We start from the raw sequence: 21,534 nt of genomic DNA on the forward strand, positions 1-21,534 counted from the left end.
GAGGCGGCTCGAGGATTTCCGAACATTCCCGAAGAACCGAATGCCGGGCGAGGGGATTCCCGCCCGGACCCCCCTCCCTTCGCCTCTCCTTCACGCAACGTAGCCCCGACGCGCTCCGAACATTTCCGAAAGCCTTCTTCGCTTTGGACGGAGCGAAAGAAAAAAGGGGAGGGAGGCAGCCGAGCGGTTCCGAGGGCTGGCCGAGCTTGGCTGGGCGGGGCAAACGGATCCGAAAGGGGCCGAGCCTCTTCGTTTGGGCAGGGGGCGGAGCTTGAGCGAAGCGGAGCCGAAGGCTTCCGAAGCGCGGCGCCTTCCCCGCCCCCTCTCCGTTTCCCACTTCGCCAGGCTCGGGAGTTAGGCCAGGCTAGGCCGAAAGAAATCCCGAAGGCGGGCCCAGGCGTGAGGGAGCGCGCGGCCGGATATGAGCGGAGCGGCCGCTTCCTGTTTCCTCGCAGCCTCGCTCGACCGCCCCGCGTTTTGGGTGGTGGCCGTTACCTCAGCGCTCCCCCAGCCGCTCTCCGGGGACTGACTGCGCCCAGCTCCGTCCCTTCGGAAAAGGGAAGGGAAGGGAAAGGAAAGGCGGCGGCGGCGGCGGGACTTTCGCCTCGCGCCTTCTGCTCCTGCGCTCGCCGCACGCCACCCGCCACGAAGCTTCGCGGATTCCTCGGCGCCCAGCCCGGAGAGCCTCAGGAGCCGGCGACGCAGCAGCTGCCCCGATGCAGGCCATCAAGTGTGTGGTGGTGGGAGACGGGTAAGTGCCCGCGCCGGCGCGGCGGCTCTCTCCTGCGGGTGGGCCCTCGCGGTCTTTCTCGGGGGGCTGGCAGGAACGCCCGCCGCGGCGCCCCCCTCGCTCGGATCCCTCGCGTCCTGCCTGGGGTGGGCCTGCGCCGCCAGCCGCCGGCCTTCTCCAACGCGGTGCTCCAGACGGTGATTTTGATTAACCTTATGCTGATAGCCCCCCTTTTTTACTGCACGCAGCCCAGGATGGGCCGTTAGGCTCCTCTCATTTTGTGCTCACAACAACCCTGCGAGGTAGGGTTGGCTGAGACGCTGGGGCCAGCCCGAAGTGAGCTTCACGGCCGACCGGGGCATAGGACCAGGGACTTGGGAGCCCCAGTCGAACCCGGACTGGCTTCGCTTTTCTGGCCCTCCCAGCCTGCGCCGCCAACGGCCTGGCTATGGCGACTTTGCCGGAAGTTTAGGAGGCGCCGGTGGGGGGTGGGGGCGGCAGGGGATCCCCCCCCACTAGTTTGGCTTTCTCCATTGCTGGTCCCCTCGGTTGTACTGCTCACCTACTCATAGAATGTATTTCTGTGTGCCCTCGTATATTTTTCTTGGTGCTCCCATTGCATGGGTAGTGGGGAGAGAGAAGGGAACACTTTTCTCTGTTGTTTCTGGCATGATTTGATGTAAGAGCGATTTGGTCGCTTTTCTGTCAGTTATCAGTCTGGTCACCTTTCTGTCACTGATCCTTGCCAAACCTAAATTCCTGTTGCGTTTTGGGGATGAGCCTCTTTCCATATCCTGATCTTGGACTTGGCTTTATAGAGCAGTGCCTGTAGTTTTCCAATCTGTTGAGCCATTTTGGAGAAGCTAATGCGGAGTCTGAGTCAGGCCTAATCTGTTTAGGGCTGCAGCCCAAGTATCTCCCATTTGTTCATTGTATTTAGTTGTTCATACAAAGGGAAACATTCAGATGGATAACTTACAAGGCTGCAGCAAGCATGTCTATCAGTGGGGATAAATATTTCTTGAAGGTAGGTTCAGTAAACCTACTGTCTGCCAAAATAAGCATGGATATGGCTGGTATTAGAAGGCTTGCTGCACTTTTAGTGGGGCTTGCTCCCAAGTAAGCATGCATAGAAATGTCATCAAGGTCTCTCCCACCTGATTGTTTTTTCCTTTTTCTATCTAGTTACCTCTCCTGTTTCTTAGTTGCTCCTAATAATGCCTTATGTGTAGCCCAATGGTCAGTCCTTGGGAATTTTAAAACATCCTACAGGGAAAGCTTGTTGATGTTAGGGTAACCAAAGTGTAAGAACAACCCTAGTCTTCTGTTCATGAGCAGATTCTCTAGCTATGCTACAGAACTTGGTTCAGTAACACCAGCATTGACCATGGGATGGGCATGTGAAGAAATGGCTGTATAGATTCAGCAGTAATTCTGGAGGTGCTGATAAAACGGAAGGATTTTCTTCCATGGGAAGCAAGCCTGGTGGGTATGTTTGCAACAGCAATACACCCTGGTACTTTCATTGCTTTTGTATTGTGGAAGGAAAAGACAATGAAACATTTAACTTTTCAAGTGTCAAACTGAGGAAATAAAGGTTTCCATGTAAAGTCTGGTAATTCCCTAAGAGCTATCAGGAAATGAACTATTCCAAAATTCAGTGGCTGGCGTTAGGGGATTTAATTATTGGGCTTTGATTTCCTGTCATATCCAAAACCTCTGTTCTGTTTAGAGGTTAACAAAGGAAATCCACTTCCTGAAATCTTGTTAAGGTTCTTTAAAGAAATTTATTAGGGAGCCAGTTTCGTTGAACTGATTGGCTTGATCCTAGAGACGCTTACTCAGGAGTAAGTTGTGTTTTCTGCTTAGACTGTGCAATAAAAATGAAAATAAAGGAATGGTAGTGAGAGGAGCTTTTATTCCTGATTTCTTTGGCCTGATAGATTAGTAGTGGGCAATCTGTCAATAAAGGAAGATACCTTCAGTTGAAACATTTAATTAGCAATGAAGCAAACAAGATGGTTTACTTTGTTTCTGAATGCTCCTTAAAGGCTTTCCCATGTGGGTAGTAAGTGACTGGCAAGTTTTGGCTTTTCAAGGATAGTTGATTTTAAGAGCTGGAAAATTCTACCATGATTTATATAGCCTAAATTGGTAACTTTCTCCTATCACAAGAAATCCAGATTTATCTAATGTTTGAAAGTTCCCAGGCACCTGGTCATTTAGGCACTTAAAAAATGTGGTGATACTGCCTAGAAATTTGTGTTTTTCCTAGCTCTGGACAACATCTTAAATGTGATTCTACTACCCAGGTATTTAAAATATTTCCCAACCCTTTATTAGCTCTTGATTTGATTTTAATTTACAGTGGGACTACAGGAACTTCTCCCTGAGTCTAGCTTGGGAGAAGAAAAAAAAATCCATACAGAGCTTCTCTCTGTGCTTTCTTATCCTACTGTTAACAGCACCCATGGATTCTCATGTAAAAGCTTTCTGGAGGACATACTGTTAAAGAAACATGAGTATACATACCCACATGCTGATCAGTGGAAAGGAGCCCTCAAAATTGTGGCAGATGGATAAACTTCAAAAAAGTTGGGGTTCAATGCTAATGAGATTATGAGTGTGTGCAGAGCCTTTGTATGCTGCATAGATCATGGATCAAGTCATCTTGTGTCAGAATTGCTTTTGCTCTTATTGCAACTATGCCCTGCCCCACCCCTGGAGGTACACAGAATAGCAATTGTCTAGCTATGTGACAGAAAATAAAGAGGTGTACTTGAAGGCACTACTGAAATAAGGAGAGAACTCTAGTCCCCAGTCTTAAAGAAGTAAGGAGAGCTCAGGAGAATGAGACCAAAGGCTTACCAGTCCTCACAGTGGACTAACAGCTGCCCATGGAAAACTCACAAGACCAAAGGGCAATATTCTGCATTGCCAGCAACTGGTATTCAGAGGCATGGTGCTTATGGTTCTAGAAATAGCATATAACAACAATGATGAGCTAATGTATTATCTTCCATAAATGTGCTTTAAAGCTGTCTAAGATGGAAGCAGTATGGTCTGAAGGCACATGAGGCAGCCACCTTGCTGAAGCTAAGCAGGTTTGGTCTGGTCAGTTCTTGGAGAATAGATCTGTTGGGAACTGCATATAACCTTTTGAGGTTCCATGATGGAAAAATGTTGGAATATACATGTAATAAATATTGTTATATTAACTTCCACAATTTATTTGTGTACTGAGTGAGAAAGTACCTTCTGTGTGCTCTGAATCTCCTGTCATTTAGCTTTCTTGAATGACCATGGATTTTATTGGTCTGAACCACTAAGTTCCATCCTCTGTGGAGCTGAAGTCACTGTGTAGGTCTGTCCCATCCCATTGTATTCTTGCAGGAGCCCTCTGAGGTAGGTGGCTGATAGAAGGTGGGGATCTGACTGCAAGACACCACTTCCATGCTTAGTCCAGCATCATCCTGTCTTCCCTTAGTCACCAACCTGTTCAGAGATTAAACACCTCAGAGTTAACCTATGATTTGTTCCCAACTTTGGGTTGTTTAACCCACAAATTAGCGTTTTGGTTCAGACATCAGATTAACCTATGGATGTAGTATTTCTGGGTTGTTGCTGCAGAGTGGAAGCAGCTTGCATGCAGTGTGCAGTCCTGCAAATTGTAAATTATTTAATGATGTGCTACTAAATGCCAATGCTGCTTGTGAACAGCCTAGTAGTGAAGTACCACAGGGCCCTGAACCAGCTTAAATGTTTGGAAGTTAATATCAACTACTTGAATATAATTGTGCTTCCCCTTCCCATCATGTAACTATTCTGTAAATTAATCTTTGTGGAGCACCATCAGTACACAGACTTAATTCACATAAAAACTTTTTAGTCCTTTTCAACAGGGCATGTGACTTTGTTAATGCTGAAAGGTAGCGGTGTGCATGTCCCTCCGTTCTTCAGTTCTTGAAGAATGGCTATTCTGAGTGTTTGCCCTCCTTTTTTTCTGGATGTCAGAGCTCAGAGAAGCATTGGAGGACAGCTAGAAAACAAAACTCTTTCTGTGCAGTTAGTGGTTTTTTTTTTCCATAACAGAACAAAAATCCTGTGTTATCTAACTGCAGCTAGGGATCAAGACAAATTTGTAATCTTCTGTAAGAAGTACTGATAGCAGCTTTAAAATCAACTATATAAATTAGTGTAGCTCAGCCTTCATTTTAAAGAATTTGAAGATATCCGAATATTCTTTTGAATGAAATTAGTTCTCATCTTATAGAACCAGAAAATAACAGATTAATTATTGTTTGCAATATATGGATGAAGATTTAGAGCCATCTAAATCTAATGCTTCTGCAATCTGTAGAATACATGAGAACAATAAAGCTCCAGTTTTCTAGTGAAAGTTGAGCTGACTTGTGTGTCAAAATTATGGATACCTTCTATAATGCTACAAGACTATATGTTAAAACTTTAAAAACTTGAAAAGGCAAACATGCTGTGGAGTTACCCTAGTGGAGTTGTGGGGTTTAATAACCTTGCCCTGAGGGTAAGTGAAAGGAAATGGAACAGTCTAACATTAAATAACTTGATTTGATGAAAGCAGCATTTAAAGTTCAGAAAATGATAATGTATTTATCCAGCCACTCTTTACATTTTTGTCCCAACCTTCCTCCAAAGAAAGGAATGATAGGCTGTTCAGAAACTCGAATCTAGAGAGAGCATCAGATTGGGAAGGCTAGCATATTCCCCTTACTCTGCTATTTTGTCCTCACAAGCATCCTTTGTGTTAAGCTGAGAGCAACCCCTAACCCTACATTGAAAAGGGATTAATATTTTAGAAATGTATCTTAATGTATAGCTGGTTACTGAAAAGTTTTATAGAGCTTTAGGAGCCAAAGTGCTCATTCTTCTCGAGGAAGCAATTTTCTTCAATATGGCAATGGAGCCAATTATCAAGGGAGGTCATAGGCACACTAGAGGCATTCAAAAGGATAGCCATTTCACAGGGATGTGTTAACTTGCGATTCTGTATTGAACAAGGAGTTGGACTCAGTGCCTTTACAGGCCATTTCCAACTCTACCGTTCTGTGATTCTGTGATGTTCCAGGAGATTGACAGCACATTTAAAATAATGTACCAAGATGGGCTCTGGCCCTAACCAAAACAAACAAAGGGGTTTACTGAATGAGCTGGCTGCCTTTTTTAAACAGATAATCTGATAGTATGAATTGTGCAATTGTACATTCCTGAGGTTTGCAAGCAAACACTTTTTTGTTCCTTATAGTGGAATAAGGTTCTACAGATAAAATCCAAAATGGCCTCACTGGGTAACAATGAAAGTTGCATATTCATCCAGTCACTCTTGTAAGGTCTCAGGTTAACTCCCCCAGTCTTCAAATCCAGTCCAGTAAGACTGTGTACTGCCCCATGCAGTGCATCGTAATCCATGCAATGGTGCATTCCCAACCCATTCATTGTGATTATTGCGTAATTCTGATTTTCACAGGTCTGTTGGTCTTACCTGCATGGAACAGTTAATAGGCACATCACATAGACTACACTGCTGGTATTAAAACTGGTGAATGGTTTTGATAGGCTACAGTGGCTACTTGGAAGATTAACAAACACCTAGTTTATAATACATGGTTACAAGGACAATGTCCATATGTATGTTTGATTTTATGATAGATAGATAGATAAGCACCACTTTTTGAAAACTCTCTACTATATTACAAAAACAAACAAACCTCACATGCATTGTCTTTGCCACTAATACCTATGTAGTGCTGAGTTTAAAATAAAAATCTGTGTGCTATTTTGTATGTAGGTCTGTGATAAATAGAAATTAATTGTGCTCTTTTGTGTTCTTCAGTCTGGATGACCCAAATGTGGCAATTGGAATATAGTAGTGGAGTTTACCTTTAGATGCTTAATTTTCCTCATATGTAGTCTAGGCATATTACACATTTTTTGGCAAGAATTGGGGTGGTATAGAAGGATAGATTGAGACGGGCAGGCTGTCAAAGGGGTGCTGACACAGAAAATCCATTTCTAATTTTCCAGTTCTTATACTTTGATCACCAAAATTAAATCTAACAATTAATTTAGTTTAACATCTGCAATTTTGGGGAATCTTTTGGGGAAACCATCCTTGTATGGTAGGTGCATCTGTTTTGGAAGTTTGCTCTCTGTATTTAATACCTGAAGAAACTTGGTGGTGTGGTAGTTTCAGGATGCTAATATTCCTTTCTTTTATTATAAGCCTAATTGAATATTTTACTGAAATGCAAAAGCTATTCAGTTGTTTGGAATATTTGTAAACTAAACATGTGAAGTAGTGAACATGTCACTACCCGATACTGTCACTCATTTCTGTCTCCATATGTGGAGACTGGCTCCTGAAGAGAGAGGGAAGAATGTCTTAATTTAAGAAAGTGTCCAAGGTGACAGATCTGAGTAGAAAGAGAGAGTGTGGCTAATGCGCTTCTACGCCCTGTGCATCTAATCTGTACACATTTCACTTGGCTGAATAGGGCTGTAAGGAGGGAGGTGCTTTTTTAGAATTTAAGCTATTTCCAGGCACACTTTGAAAATCAGCAAATTTGCTACTACAAATAGGAAAGATCAGGCTCAGTATAATTAAGCCAACAGCTCACCTATCTTAACAATTTTTTGGCTTCTGTGGTTTAAATAGCTACATGTCTGGCATTTTAGACCAGGAATTGGCCACATTAAGCCTTTTCAAAGCTTTCCATATATTTGACTTGAGTGAATCATTACAAAGTCTGGGAAGATGAAACCTTCATTTTGGAGTACATAACTGATTCATAGGGCAGGAGGCCAACAAGCTGAGAAGGCAGGAAGCCTAGAATAGGCGCTTTCTGCAGTGGAGGCATGTGGAACTTGTTTGTTCTTGTTTGCATTTCCTTGTCTTAGTGGACTTGCCTGATGTGCGGTACACAGCCATTCTTGAGCCAGTTCTCTTGATCCTGCTGTACGTGGTTTGAAAAAATTTCACTCCTTTTTTCCAGAACAGTTTGGAGTGGTTTTGGTAAACTTTTCTCCCAATATGGGAAATCAGAAAAGTGTTTTTCAAGGACTGGAATAGGGTGGAAAGATTCAAACCTGATGTGTAGGATTTTGAGCAGGTTTGAGAAAATAGGATGCAGCAGTCTGTGAAGTTGATGGGCTTGAGGCAATTTGCTGAACTTCATAGCTTACGAAAAGATTTAAACTTCTCTGATATCCAAATCCGAACAGTATTCACTTCCTGTTTATTTCAAAATGTTGTGTTGTATCTTTGTAAAATTAAGGAAATTAATAAGGTAAATATACAGTAGGAACTTGTAAAAATAAAACATTTAGAGGAACTCATAATTTCTGGGAAGTGATAACAAGTCACTGAAAGCTGCTTCGAAACAAGATGTAGTCCAGAGCTTAAAAAATTTTTAAAAAAACTGCCTTGGGAGTGAGAAAATTCCATATTAAAGGGGCCATCATATAGAATGCCAGCATGCTTTCACGGATTATATTGATGGAACTCAAAGCAGGGCTTTCTGTGAGGCTCTTAAAAGGCAGAAGAGCTTTCATCCTGATTGTTTAACTTTCAATACATTTTAACCAAAAGGCACCATTATAATCAGGATATTGTTTTTTTAAATAATGAAACATTTGGATGCACTGAAGATTAAAATATATATTAGGGATTATGATATAGAACCTTATAGTTTTTCTGCATATGATTTTGTAGAGCTGGTTATTTTCATGAAGTGTAACTTGTGCTGTGACTGATACTCCAATCCTATGTTTATTCATCATTTAAAAATCAGTTATTAAATACTTTGCCAATGTTAAGCTGGTTTCTATGGAGACTGTAATGTTGTAACTGTACCAGAACAGAATGTGGAGGAAATTCAGTCTACAGAAGTAAATATTCAGGGTTGTATTTTCTCCTTCCCAACCTTCATAGCCTTTTCAATTTTCCAAAAGAAAAATTGGAAATTTGGGAGAATACCAAAAAAAAAAAAAAAAACATGTGGAATATCTATTTTGGAACGTGTGGAATGAGTTTTAAGACAAAGTTTTACTAAAGAACCATGCTGGATCAGACCAAGGATCCATCTAGACCAGTGATGGCGAACCTTTTAGAGACCGAGTGCCCAAACTGCAACCCAAAACCCACGTATTTATCACAAAGTGCCAACACTGCAATAAAACCTGAAAACTGAGGTTTTAGTTTAGAAAAAAACAACTCACAGCCAGTTCAAGCTATATATCCATGGGAGCACACTGACCAGCCATGTGAAAGCTTGGACGAGTCGCGGCTAATGAGTCGCGGCTTGTGACATCATCGCCTGGCGCCTCTGCTCCTTTCCGAGCATGCGCATGGCCCCTATGTGTGCTGCTATCCGATGCTGGGCTGCTGGGGCAACTTTGCTCGTGTGCCGACAGAGGGCTCTTCATGCCCGCTGTGGCACTCCTGGCACAGGTTCGCCACCACTGCTCTAGACTCTTCAGCTGCCATGGGAAACCCACCAGCGGGACATGACTGCAGCAGCACCTTCTGTCCAAGCTTCCAGCTCCAGGTGTATGTGGGCATTCTGCCTGATACTGCAGGTGTCATTTAGCTGCCAGTACTAGTAGCCTCTGGCAGCCTGCTCCTCCGTGAACTTGTTCAGTATCCCTTTCAGATGAATGGCCATCACTGCATGTTGTGTCAGTGAATCCCATAGTTAAGCCATGTTCTGTGTGAACAGGTATTTCCTTTTATCTGCTCCGAATCTTCCACTAGGTCTAGTATTATGAGAGAGGGAGAAAAATGTCTCGCTATGGCTTTCTGAACACCATGCATTATTTGGCATACTCTATCGTGTCTTCTCTTACTGACCTTTTCCCTAAATTTAATCATCCTGGTCGTTTTAATTTTTCCTCACAGAGTTGCTGCAGCACTTTGATGATTTTAGTTGTCCTTTTTCCAACTCTACAATATTATTTTCTAAGTACAGTTATCAGAACTGTACACAGTATTCTTAAGTGTGTTTGCGCCATACATTTGTATAAGGAGTCTACAATATTGGAAGCTTTATTTTCAGTTCCTTTTCTAACTATGTATAGGAAATTAGCTTCGTTAGAACAGCACTGGGTTGCCTTTTTTACCAACCCAATTACGTCCATCACAGCTCCCACTGTCTCTTTCTGGGTGAGCCACCTCTAGCTCTGATCCCATCAGATTTTGCATGTATAAAATTGAGGCATTTATACTTACCAGGTTGCAGTCCTCTGCAGAGTTACCTGGAAATAAATGCCGATATGTAAAGTGGGTATTAACTTTGGAGAAAATGCACATAAGATAGGCATGTAAACATACGTGCTCGAAGTAGTACACTTTTATATGCAGAGTTATAAATGATGCATTGTGTATTAAAGAGTAAAGTAAGTTTAGATTCAATTAAGCATTGCATGTATTTTCATTTTCCCCACCCCCAAAATGGAGTGTCTTCAACATTTCCAGAAATGTTACATCTCTGATTTCTTGCCCTAGACATTTGGAAGTAAAATCTCATGGTACCTTGTCCTGCAGTCCTCAGATTTCCTTATATGCATGAAATAAAGTATTAGACAGTTTTATAGGGTGATGGAATTTTGCAAGGCACTTGTAAGGTTCAGTTTTCACTAGGTAAAAGGTAGGTTGGGAAATCAGTTGAACTAAAACAAGCTTCCTTAATAGTTTCAGTCATTCTGCTCAGCAGAGATCACATGTCTCTGAATTCATACCTACTTGTTTGTATTTCTTTGTCACAGGAAAATAAATGTTCCTCCTGTCAATCCAGTAGATAACCACAGAATAATCTTGTAATTTAAAGTGCTATGCGGAATTGCATAACTATGGTACCAGTTCTGAGTTTTCTTAATGCAGAGTTTGGACTCCAGTTGGGTTCATAATGTATAGGACTACCTCGACTGAATTTAGATTTGCACATTCCTTTGTGGCATGGCTATATGCTGCCTTACTGGGGGTAGTTCCCAGGATGTGGGCTGTTCAAACACCTGTGCTTTCAGCTTTGTACATGGAGGGAAGGATTTTCCTCTTACATGGTCTTTATTGGGTTCCCGTTCTTATTTTCTTTGGCTGTAGTATAGAGAAATGAACAAATGAAGCAGAGGCTACTTGAACGCGGCATTTTTCTAATTTTCAAGGATTAAACCTGAGATTTGTGTTCACATTAAATGGATAATTTCCCTGTTTCATATCTCTGTTTCCTGGATACAATTCTGGGGAGGAAGTATTGCCTGGACAAATCTGTTATGCTCCAAGTCTTTGAATACATGGAACTGCTATAACAGGCTTTTCAAGGAATGCTAAGTTACACAGCCACACCTCACCAATACCCGATCTCTCTGCAAAAAGTCCATCCATTATGTTTAATGCTTACACACTGGCTTTTATCTTCAAAGTACTCTGCAATCACCAGTAATCACTGCACTCTGGCAAGGCAATTACGTACCTCATTGTTCAGGATAGGAAAACTGAAGAGCCTGTGACCTGGAGCTGGGATTACAGTGCTGGAAGTTGACTTCTGGTCTTACACTTACATTGCGAAACAGTCATCTGAAATCCACAGCGGCTGCTTCCTCCAGCTTGTGCTGGCACTACTAAAAATTTCAAAGGCTTCTCAAAAGGATGAATGCAATGTTCCTGCTTAATCAGTCCAAAAGTCCATCTGGTATGGTTGCAGTGGCCAGTCAGACGCTTCTACAAATCCACAAGCAGCTCTCCACACCCCACCTCTGGCAATGAGAATTCAGTGATCTCCTAGTCTAATTTGGATGATTGTACCTTGGCTTAATAAGCTAGTATCTGCCCAAATAAGCTAGTATTTGCCCTTCTGTGTGTGCAGTCACCATCGTTTTCCCCCCTCTCAGTCTGCTGGATTTTACCCTCAGTTAACTATCTCCCATTATGTCCAAACTGGGAAACTATAGTTAGAATAACTAAGTACAATTTAGTACTTACAGGATTTAATTTATCTTGTTTGAAATCAAGTTTCCTCAAGCGCTATCAAATACTGATGCTTCACCATGTTCTGCTGAATTGCTTGCTTACTATACTGATAATGTGAATGTGTTCTCATTGGTTTTTTCCCCCTCTTAACAGTGCTGTAGGTAAAACATGCCTACTCATCAGTTATACAACCAATGCATTTCCTGGAGAATATATACCCACTGTGTGAGTATTTTTTTTAATCTGTCCCTACCATCTTTTTTTTTGGGGGGGGGGCAACACTTGTATATCTCTTTGCAAAAGTGTGAGGCAGATTGAGCTAAGAGAATATGGCTACTCAGATAATTTAGTGGCTGAACAGGAATGTGGATATCTGACCGCTGGTTCTTAGCCATAAATGTGAGTAACTTTTTAAAGACTCCAGCAGAGAGGTAGTTGAATTGGCATAGTGGGTGGCATTAAAATTTAACAGTTTTCCTTTTATGGCTCTCTTAAACAGTGGCCAGTATTCCAGGGACCCACTTGGGTATACCCATGGATATGAATATATTTTAAAAGTGATTTGCTATGTGAATTTGGGGCTGATGCTCAAGAAACACAAGTCTGAGACATGTTCTTTTCCACCTGTTAAATGTCTTAGATTTACACCTTATATTTCTCTCTAAAACATATTTATGTGAAACATATCTTTGTTTCTCAATTCCTTGTTTGAAAGGAATACATGTCACAGGAGACGGTGGAAGATGTTTTGGTTCCTTCGAATTGGGGTGGACTGCATGTGGCATAGGAGTGCCCAGAGGCGACACACACACGCACGCACCCCTTGATTAATTTGGGTGGCTGGGAGGATGACAAACTTTAACCTCACCATCCTCCCAGTGATTTTAATTCAGCTTGTTTGGACAGAGTCAAGGACAAAAACTCCCCCTTGTCCCAGAGCTCCTACTAGTAATTGCTGGAGTTGTGGGGTGGTTTATGTTTCCCCTCACATGCTCCCACTTTCTCAGTGCTCTTGGATGTGCTATGAAATGATGTTCATAATTAGTATCATTGCTGCATGCCTTTCTCCCAACAAAATAAGGCACTCGCCAAACTGCTGTTTGGAGGAGACAGCAGAAGTCCCCCCCCCCCGTCTCGATTCTACCAGGGATGCCTCTCCTCATGCACTTTTTGTAATCTGATTCTCGCAATATCAAATTACTGAAGTGCATACTCTGTAAAAGGAGCAGTAAAAAATGTACATCACTATTCGTTAAAGGTTTGGGCAAATACAGTCTTGACCAGTTATCTAAAACATTATAGTTTTGGACATTTTGCTAGCTTTAATTTTGTACATTTTGTGCATGGAAACTAACTGGGCTTTAAGGGAAATACACTAATGTTTCCTTGATACCTCGTAGTTTCGACAACTATTCGGCCAATGTGATGGTTGATGGAAAGCCAGTCAATCTGGGATTGTGGGATACAGCTGGACAGGAGGACTATGACAGATTACGCCCGTTATCTTATCCACAAACAGTAAGTTTTTATAATGAAAGATTTGACCATTTTGCTTATATGGCTTTTAATTGCAGGTTTGATTAAGACTAAGAGTGCTTCCAGTTGAGTATAAAATATGCCAATACAGCATGTCAGACACCTTGTGTACACAGAACTGCTGCTGATTTCTGTACTACTCTTTCTTACTCCAGGCAGTGCAGATGGAGGCTAGTAACAGCCTGGAACCAGTATGGAAGACAGTGTTTAAAAAATGTTGAACAAACTTTCCACATTAATTGGTTGCTGTTTGCTTCAGAACTCCCACCAGTTCTGCTTCACCCCTACAATACCATAGCATCTATTTTGGTAACTGCCATGTTGGAGAAATCTCAGAAACTTGATCAACTGAGAATTTCTAGTGTATACGCCCCATATCACGATGTAACATTTCCATGCCTTCAGTCTAGTATGTGGGTTTAGCAGGTTGTGCAAAATTGCCATGTCTAAACAAAGTTTTCTTCACAAACATGAAGACATGGTCCTTTCCCCCCAGAATTCTGCATATTACCTTGGCTGTGCAGGATTGCCAAGCCTGAAGCCACCTGGATTATAAGTAACTTCATGATGTACAGAAGCAGGCCTGAACTTTGGCCTGATTTGTTTCTGTCGGACATCGTAGAGTGGAAGGTTCCGATAGCTTCAGTTGAAATCATTAACCCATAATATATAGCATCCATAATTGCAAGCTTCCCTAATGTGACAGCGCTCTGGCTGACAACAAATTTTTGCTGACAATTAATCATTGCTGCTAACATCATGTATTAACACACAAAAATTCTCTAAACCATTCGCACATTCATTTTATAGTGTCATTCATTTGTTGTCCTCCCCTTTTTTAAAGAACAGAAGCTGAGGTGGTAGTGGTTGCTTTTTGCAGTGCTATCCAGGGGGTCCATGGCTGAGTTCAGTAATTTTTTTTTAAAGGTTTGATTTTCTGGAGGGTCCGTTGGACAGAATAAACTGCACTGCCAAATAACTACGACACCTAAGTGCTTCGCTCAGATTCACCCAGAAAAAGTTACCCTTAAATCATAAATTTGGGGTGCAGAATATTTTTACCCTTGATGGGAGGTCAGCAGCCCTGCTAAGAAGCAGCCTTTGTTCACGCCTGCTGGACAGGCACAGTCTGATACCATCCTTGCTAAGCACCAGTGATGCTTGGCTTTTCAGTGCAGCGCGCGGGATGGATTGTGACAGGGGCTCATTTAAATGAAAATGTGGGCAAAGCCATAGCTGATTTGAATCACTTTGTGTGGTGTCAGTTGTGATGCACGATATTGGCAGCCCCCTCACAAGCTGCTGATTGAACTGCCACGTGCTACTCTTTGGTCATTCTTGACGGCAGCAGTGGGCAGGGAGGATGGAACTGAGAAGAATTCCTTAGGTGAATGAATACCTTGTCTTGAGTTAGTGCACTCAAGTTTGATAGGTTAAGGATGCCATCCTATGCATGTTTGAGTTGAGAAAGGTCCTGCAGCTCCCAACATGAGTTTTGTCTCAAGTAAACTATTATTCAATGAATTGTGAGACTTTGTCAAAAATATATAAAATCAAGAATTAAATAAAATTGCTCCCTAATAAGAGAAGGCAACAAAAATGGGGATGCGTATTAATAGTCCATATATTTGAAATTACCTCCTCGTGCATAGAAATTCCTTAACACCATTTGCTGTAATAAATACTGTTCTCAAGATTTGTGCAGCTGCAACAGGTCTTGCAACTCTGAATACAATGTATTCTTTGTTGGGTAAATATATTTCTTCCTATGCAAATTGTCCAAGCCGAAATACATAACAGTGTTTCGTTTCATTCATTTTGAATGTTTGTTTGGTTCTTGTGGTTTTGCCCTGAACTTAGGATTCAGAAAAAGCTAGCTTTCTTCATCTTACTGATGCTCAAAACAATCATATGGATTTTGCATGTCACTTTATTTCCTTAGCATAGATCAGGAAACTGTGTGTGTGATAAGGAAAGGGGATTTAGACAGAACTTAGACAGGGGACAAGGCAGAAATGAAATTAAAACAGATCTCTCATGTTTAATATCTACTCTGAGAACAAAATGCAGTATGCTTCAGAAAAGAAAGCAAAGCTTTCCTAGATGGTATAAAAAGTAGCAAACCAAAACAAAACTCTTGCTCTCTAAGAAAAGTAAAAAGTCAACCTGTTCTATTAGTGTGAACTTTCTTGGCTTGTGCATAAACTATTTTTCATTTACAGTTCTGGGAAATCAGTTCCTACTCCTGCTTGTTTATATACCCTGTGAAATAGCCAAATGGGCCTTTTTCATCTCCGGCCTGAGAGTTAGGGGCTGGCAGTGCCCCATTGTTGGCTATATTACTGTTTCTGAGAGAACTGCTGGAAAAGCCAGAAAGAAAGCAGAAACGGGTTCTTTGTTCCAAGGGAGACTCCAGAGCGCAGAGTGACTCATTTGGGTTAACCACAAAGCGATGAGGAAGAAGCACACCTCAAACGTGCCGCTGAGTGGCTGTGTTAAGCCTTGGTGAAAAGAGCTCAGCAGCTGCGGTAGTGTCACTCGTGTTCCGATTGCTGGCCTGTTCGCATCTACTAAGAGGTAGATCTTGACCAAATCAAGGTGCCTATGAGTGTATGGATTAGACATAAAGGGAAGTTCATCCCTCTTTATGTAATCCATTCGATAGCATTCCACCAGTGCTGTGCTTCCTAGAGATGGGGCAAGTCCACTGTGTGCTTTGGACAAGGTTTTGGGCTGTTTTTATATACTGCCTCGTCTAAAATAGATTCAGTAAAAAGCTCTGCCCCTCAAAAGAAAGTGTATGTGCATTTATTGCGGGAAATTCCCATAATTTCAGTGGTGCTCACTTCTGATTGGTTGTGTTTAGCATTACTATCTTGAAGCTTGCATTAGATACTCAGGTGAATCACAAACAGTACTTGTAGGACTACATCACTTCAGAAACATTGCGACAAGGGTAGCAGTGGCATTCCTAAAGGCATGCCTGCATTTTTAAAAATCCCATGTAGAAAGCCACCAAACCAGGACAGGGTTCTGCTAGAACCCTTCACTGTGGTAAGACTAGTTTTCTACAAGGTGTTCCTTTTTACACAGGTGAGCATTCAGTCCTGCAGTTTACCCATCTGCAATTCTGATCTCAGAAGGTCATACCATGTAGTTCAGATGATCATATAGGTGTAGAAAGTGATGGAAAGAGAGCTTATTTTTCCATTAAGTCTCTCCTAACCTTAATTAAAGTTGTTTTATGCTGTTATTAGGATGAAGGAACGAATGGTAAGGATTTAACTCCCAGGGTGAAACATCAGCCATTCTGCGTATGTAAAATTTTCAACCACTAAGCGCCAAGCTTTTTCCTCCCTCCCTCTCTCTCTCTCTCCCTCTCTCTCTTTTTGCTTCTGTTCCTGCAGCCATAAAACTGGCTTCCCACACTCTAGTGCCCTCATATCACCATATGGATTCAAGTTCTGGGCTTTTCTTTAAAAACCAAATGTTGTATTTAAGAAACTGAATACGTCAGATCGGACTTTCATTGTACAAAAGCCACTTACTTGAAGAGCTTCAAGTAATCCTTGATTTTTCTGAATGGGAAACTGGAATATTTGGAACTGGTAGAAGGACACAAAGACATGCTCAAGAGGCACTTCAAAACTGGCAAGCTGGAGGGGCAGTGGGGGCACGTAAACTGCAGTGTCGCTCTTCCCTGGTGGTCCGCTTGCATGGATAACTGCAGTTTTGAATTCGGAACAGTGGAGGTGGCAAAGCGCTGGCCTAACATAAGCCTTGAAGCTGCAGCCCAATCAACTAACACTCCAACATACTTTTGATTCTTCAGTGGCTGAGCTGGTTATCTGTCTTTGGGGCCAGAGGATGCCAGAGCAGGAGATGCATTTTCCCAGCAATTGCAGCTAAGCAGAGCCTATCAGAAGGGGAAAGGAGCAGTTCAGATGCTTTGAGGAGGAATGGCTGTTGGGCCCCTTTTGGCTTCTGTAACCCCCCCTCCCTCCTTCTCTCCTTTTTTACTCCTATGCTTAAGAACAAAGTATAAAACTGCTGTCCCTCCAGTCACAACGTTATGCTGGATCGGACTGCTGGGACTTTCAGAAGACTTAAGGCAATGAGTTAGTGCTGGTCTCCACACACAGAGATGAGACAGTAACACTGATCGTGGTCTGTACAGTGTTTAGGCAATGGTGGTAGAACCCCGTAAAAGTGGCACTCACACCAATTCAGGGAAGAGATCACCTTTTCATGTTAGCTTGCTTTGCGCTGTAAGAAAAAGTTTAGACTCTCACCTGCTCTCAGTGTAGACACTAACAGCCTGTGATTTGCTGCAGGGGAGAGTGATGGAGAGTACTAGATACATTCTGAGAGTTAAAGGAATCTTCACAACAATTCCACAATCTGGGAATGTGGGGGGGGGGGGCTGGTGGCTGCTCTCATCCCTTCCTTGAAATCAGCAGTGCTTGCGTTCTAAGTACCCCCCCCCCCCAACTTTATCCTTGTCTGTGAGAGAGCTGAAGATAAGGGAATACCATTGACGATGCTGCAATTGAATTCTGATTCTTTTGGACAATAGGAAACTTTAATATTTCATATTCGTATTTACTATAAACTCACGTGTGCTTTGAATTGATCAACTACTGGGTATGTTCTGAGATTCAGGATGTAATCCTTGATATATTTGCTAGGAAATAATTTCTATCGAATTGTGTTACTTTCTGGTTGGTGGTTTTCCTCATGTTTCATGAGGCAGTATGTACAATCTTGTTACCTTTATGGATAGTGTATATCCAAATGAGCAGTTATATTGGGATCAGAAGAACCTTATGTTGGAAACCATGAATTGATTCCAGTTTTCCCAGGTGATGGTTTTTAGTGCAGCCACTCAACAAACACAGTATTGTGTGTGTCACAGAAATTAATTGGTGAAGATCAGGCTACACCACTAAGATTCAGATTGGTGTGTTTCTCCAGTCTTCCAGTGTTGCATGTTAAAACTATCACATCTTAAAACTACAAATAAACAAGGTTTTAAAGTGTTCTTGTGCTGCCATTCCAGCCTATCCATTAACAACTGGAAATGTCCATGACTGGAACTAGACATCTGATGATGTGGAAAAATCATTAAACCAAGAAAAATAACCACTGGGACTAAGATTCTTAAAATACTGTTTTGCAGGATGTGTTCTTAATTTGCTTTTCCCTTGTGAGTCCTGCATCCTTTGAAAATGTCCGTGCAAAGGTGAGTGGAAAAGCAGTTGCCCTTTTTCCTTGGCAATATTTTGGAAGTTTTGACCTGTATTTTTACAATTGGAGAATAAGCTGGTGTTCTGAAATACACATATGAAGACAATAGTTATTGTTACTATTAAATTCTTGTAAAATAATTCTTAAAGAAATACTCAGGACTGCTATTTTACATATAAGTAATTTGGATTTGCTTAAGTTTTGTGTCCCTTGAAAAATAATGTTTTTAGACAAGTTCAATGTCACAGCAAATGCCAAATGCTGATAATTTTAGGCTGCTCTGTAAGTTAAAATGCAACTGGTATATGACAGTATTTTTCTTCTGTGATAACTATGTTGAAAGATAAATACTATTTGTTACTAGTCAAAAGAGCAAGAGAATTATTTTTTCAACTTAGGCCATTTGGCAGGGATGTTGGATCCTCAAAAGATATGAGAAATTGGAGTTTTCCTCTTACTCCTTGGCCAAGCCTAGGTTTCCTTTACAGTAGTTTTCACAATTGCTTCCTCTGTTACGAGTTTGCTGAATTAGGATGGGGAAATTTAGGGCTCTTCCTCACCAACACCACTCTGGATTAATTAGGCAACTTTGTGAAGATATAATGCCAGTGCATGCTTGTTTTCTTCTTCCTTCCCCACCCCTTTTGACTTCATAAATGGCAGGCAAGGACTGTTGGGCTTGTATACTGTCTAGAAAATGTTAGCGGTTAGAAACAGCTGTATTTCTAGATTGGGTCCCAAAGCTATTCTAGGAGAGAGGAACCACTCCTACTGGCTCTGCCGTCTCAAGCAGTTCTAAGAGGGGTAAGTCTGTTTCAGCTGAATGTCTGCGCCCTGGAAGGGATTCTGTTTCAGCTTTTAGTTCTGCTTCCTTCGTTTTTGGTGGGCTGGGGAGGCAGTTCTAATGGAACCAAATTACTTTTTATTTGACTTTTATGCATTAGAAATTAATCAATTGTAAATCAGCTCTTAATGTTTATTCCTAATGTTTGTTTGAAGAGTGAGAGAGGTGTGTGTGCAGTGCACACTTGTTGGCACACTTCAGAGAGAACTTTTTTCCCTTTTCCCCAGTGGTATCCCGAGGTGCGACATCATTGCCCCAATACCCCCATCATACTAGTGGGAACCAAACTTGATCTCAGAGATGACAAAGATACTATTGAAAAACTCAAGGAGAAGAAGCTGACTCCCATCACCTACCCACAAGGCCTCGCTATGGCAAAAGAGATAGGTAGGACTTTGGCTTTCTGTAAGCATTAAGTTGGTGTTCTTGCATGACTCAATTCAGTATTCAGCCAAAGATTGTAGAATTTGTTTAACCGTAAGACTTGAGCAAACATCCATAGTGTTTGGACATGTTTTGTGTTCCTTGAAGTTAGAGTTTGTAAGTACCAAAAACGTGTGTATTTTTTGTAGGTGCAGTAAAATACCTAGAATGCTCAGCACTTACACAGCGAGGTCTCAAGACAGTCTTTGATGAGGCTATCCGAGCGGTTCTTTGCCCCCCTCCTGTCAAGAAGAGGAAGAGAAAATGCCTGCTGCTGTAATGTTGCCCTGTCCCCCTCTTGGAACCTTCTGTGCTTTGCTTGGAACAATGGAGCATTCACATCAATGCCAAGTTCTTCTGTTTAAAAATTAGTTTTCTTCCATCAATTTTTTGAACCAATCATCAATTTCATGTTCCCCTTTGTTTAAAAGGTTAGATTCTTCTTTCTTCTACTAAAGAGATCCTTAAAAAAAAGACAAACCTATATAAAAGCCTTATTTTTTCCAATTCCTTTCGCTCAGATTAATCAAGTGTTGCCAAATTATCTGCTCATTACTATGTTGCATTGTTGTGCTTTGTTATATGGAGCACAAAACCTGTTTTTAAGTTAAACAGGTGTCTTTAAAGATACTAACGTTTATTAGGAATTGCAGAACTTTATAGTTTTTTTTTCCAGATATTGTATCAGTAGGAAAACGCTGCTGTTTAATGCATTCATCCAACTGATGGTCATAGCATTCTTCCTCATACCTGAATAAATGCAATAATTGACAATATACAGATCCCCCTTTTTAAATACTTTCCTGCCTATTAAGAACTGTGATTAACCTATTTTCCTTGAAGTGTATTGTCTTCCTTGACAGGAGTGTATTATATTGGTGAAAGTTAAGTGGGTTGGTCAAGGGAAACTGCCCAACAGTATTTTGACACTGTAAAGATCAATTTACACTACATTGTGAACCAGCTAGTTAAACCTGAATGGATTTTCTTTTGTTTAATAAAAAACACAGTAAAATGATACCTTCTGTTGCAACTAAACAGTAGCTGAAGGGAGGTTGGTGTTTTTATGGATCACTTGTTTGCATTTTTCAATAGGGCATTTATTTTACTACAATTTGAACTGGTCGTTCCCTCACATGTTCTCACTAGAAGCTTTTCTTGTAGAATCTCTTCCTCCTGAGCAATATAACTTGTATTTTAAAAACCTTCCTAATTATATTTGCATTTTTGTAGACTAGAATATTCAAACATAGCCTTGTTTCTGTCTTTGTTTTTCCTTCTGCCCTAATACTATACATGCTTTTGAGAAGTTTTCTTTAGTCCTCAGGTGACTTGGTGTAAAAATCATGTGCAGCAGATAAACCAGTTCTAGTATTTTTTTTCTCTTATCTCACACCACCTGAATGACCTTTCTCTAATGTCACCATTTGCCAGTATCCTGATGCTGTAACCTTACTAATGCTGACGTTTCCCTTTTAACCTCACCGTGAACACGTACCTCCTGTTGGTTGATTTAGTAATGGTAACTGGGTCTGTGAGGTTCTGTAACCTAGTGCTAACAATGTTCCATACATCCCAGACACTGGCAAGAACACAACTGAACTACAACCTTTCAACTACTAGAACAAAAATATAAATGGAGTTTGCAAGATTGTGAAGTTTTTACATTGATCTTTTTGGTAATGCAATTTAGCAGTATGTTTTGCATGTATGACTTAATAAATTTCTTGAATCACACTGGTGGTGGTGGTGGTG

At 41.4% G+C, this 21,534-nt stretch overlaps 2 protein-coding genes across 5 annotated transcripts in view; one reads left to right on the plus strand and one right to left on the minus strand.

Annotated features, from left to right (window-relative positions):
- The first annotated feature begins 318 nt into the window (after nt 1–318).
- Nucleotides 319–21,516, plus strand: RAC1 (Rac family small GTPase 1). 2 transcript variants are annotated; one of them, XM_044433101.1, is made up of 7 exons: nt 319–751; nt 11,883–11,954; nt 13,130–13,247; nt 16,523–16,579; nt 18,445–18,507; nt 19,584–19,743; nt 19,929–21,516. In XM_044433101.1, the coding sequence occupies exons 1-7, from the start codon at nt 717–719 to the stop codon at nt 20,057–20,059; spliced, it is 636 nt and encodes a 211-aa protein (XP_044289036.1). In that variant the 5' UTR covers nt 319–716; the 3' UTR covers nt 20,060–21,516. The 2 variants fall into 2 exon arrangements, with proteins under 2 accessions (XP_044289036.1, XP_044289038.1); XM_044433103.1 differs by lacking the exon at nt 16,523–16,579 and having other exon boundaries at nt 320–751.
- DAGLB (diacylglycerol lipase beta) overlaps nt 9,114–21,534 on the minus strand; it is a 37,708-nt gene continuing 25,287 nt past the window's right edge. For 2 of the 3 annotated variants that reach the window (XR_006415015.1, XR_006415013.1), the window contains exons 17-18: nt 9,993–10,018; nt 9,114–9,520 (exon numbers count right to left, since the gene is read on the minus strand). The gene's annotated coding sequence lies outside the window, so the exon portion shown is untranslated. Of the gene's footprint in view, nt 10,019–21,534 lie in introns of all 3 variants that reach the window. The other variant, XR_006415014.1, reaches the window with a different exon arrangement.

The sequence above is a fragment of the Varanus komodoensis genome, unplaced genomic scaffold (assembly GCF_004798865.1).
Source record: "Varanus komodoensis strain SLA01 unplaced genomic scaffold, ASM479886v1 scaffold26, whole genome shotgun sequence".
Classification (NCBI taxonomy): domain Eukaryota; kingdom Metazoa; phylum Chordata; class Lepidosauria; order Squamata; family Varanidae; genus Varanus; species Varanus komodoensis.

What these genes read in the sequence shown, in the direction of transcription:
- RAC1 (XM_044433101.1), top strand. Translation starts at nt 717, where the DNA reads ATGCAGGCCATCAAGTGTGTGGTGGTGGGAGACGG. An exon ending in GGAGAATATATACCCACTGT is followed by an intron (nt 11,955 to 13,129) that starts GTGAGTATTTTT and finishes GATACCTCGTAG; the next exon opens with TTTCGACAACTATTCGGCCA. An exon ending in TTGAAAATGTCCGTGCAAAG is followed by an intron (nt 18,508 to 19,583) that starts GTGAGTGGAAAA and finishes CCTTTTCCCCAG; the next exon opens with TGGTATCCCGAGGTGCGACA.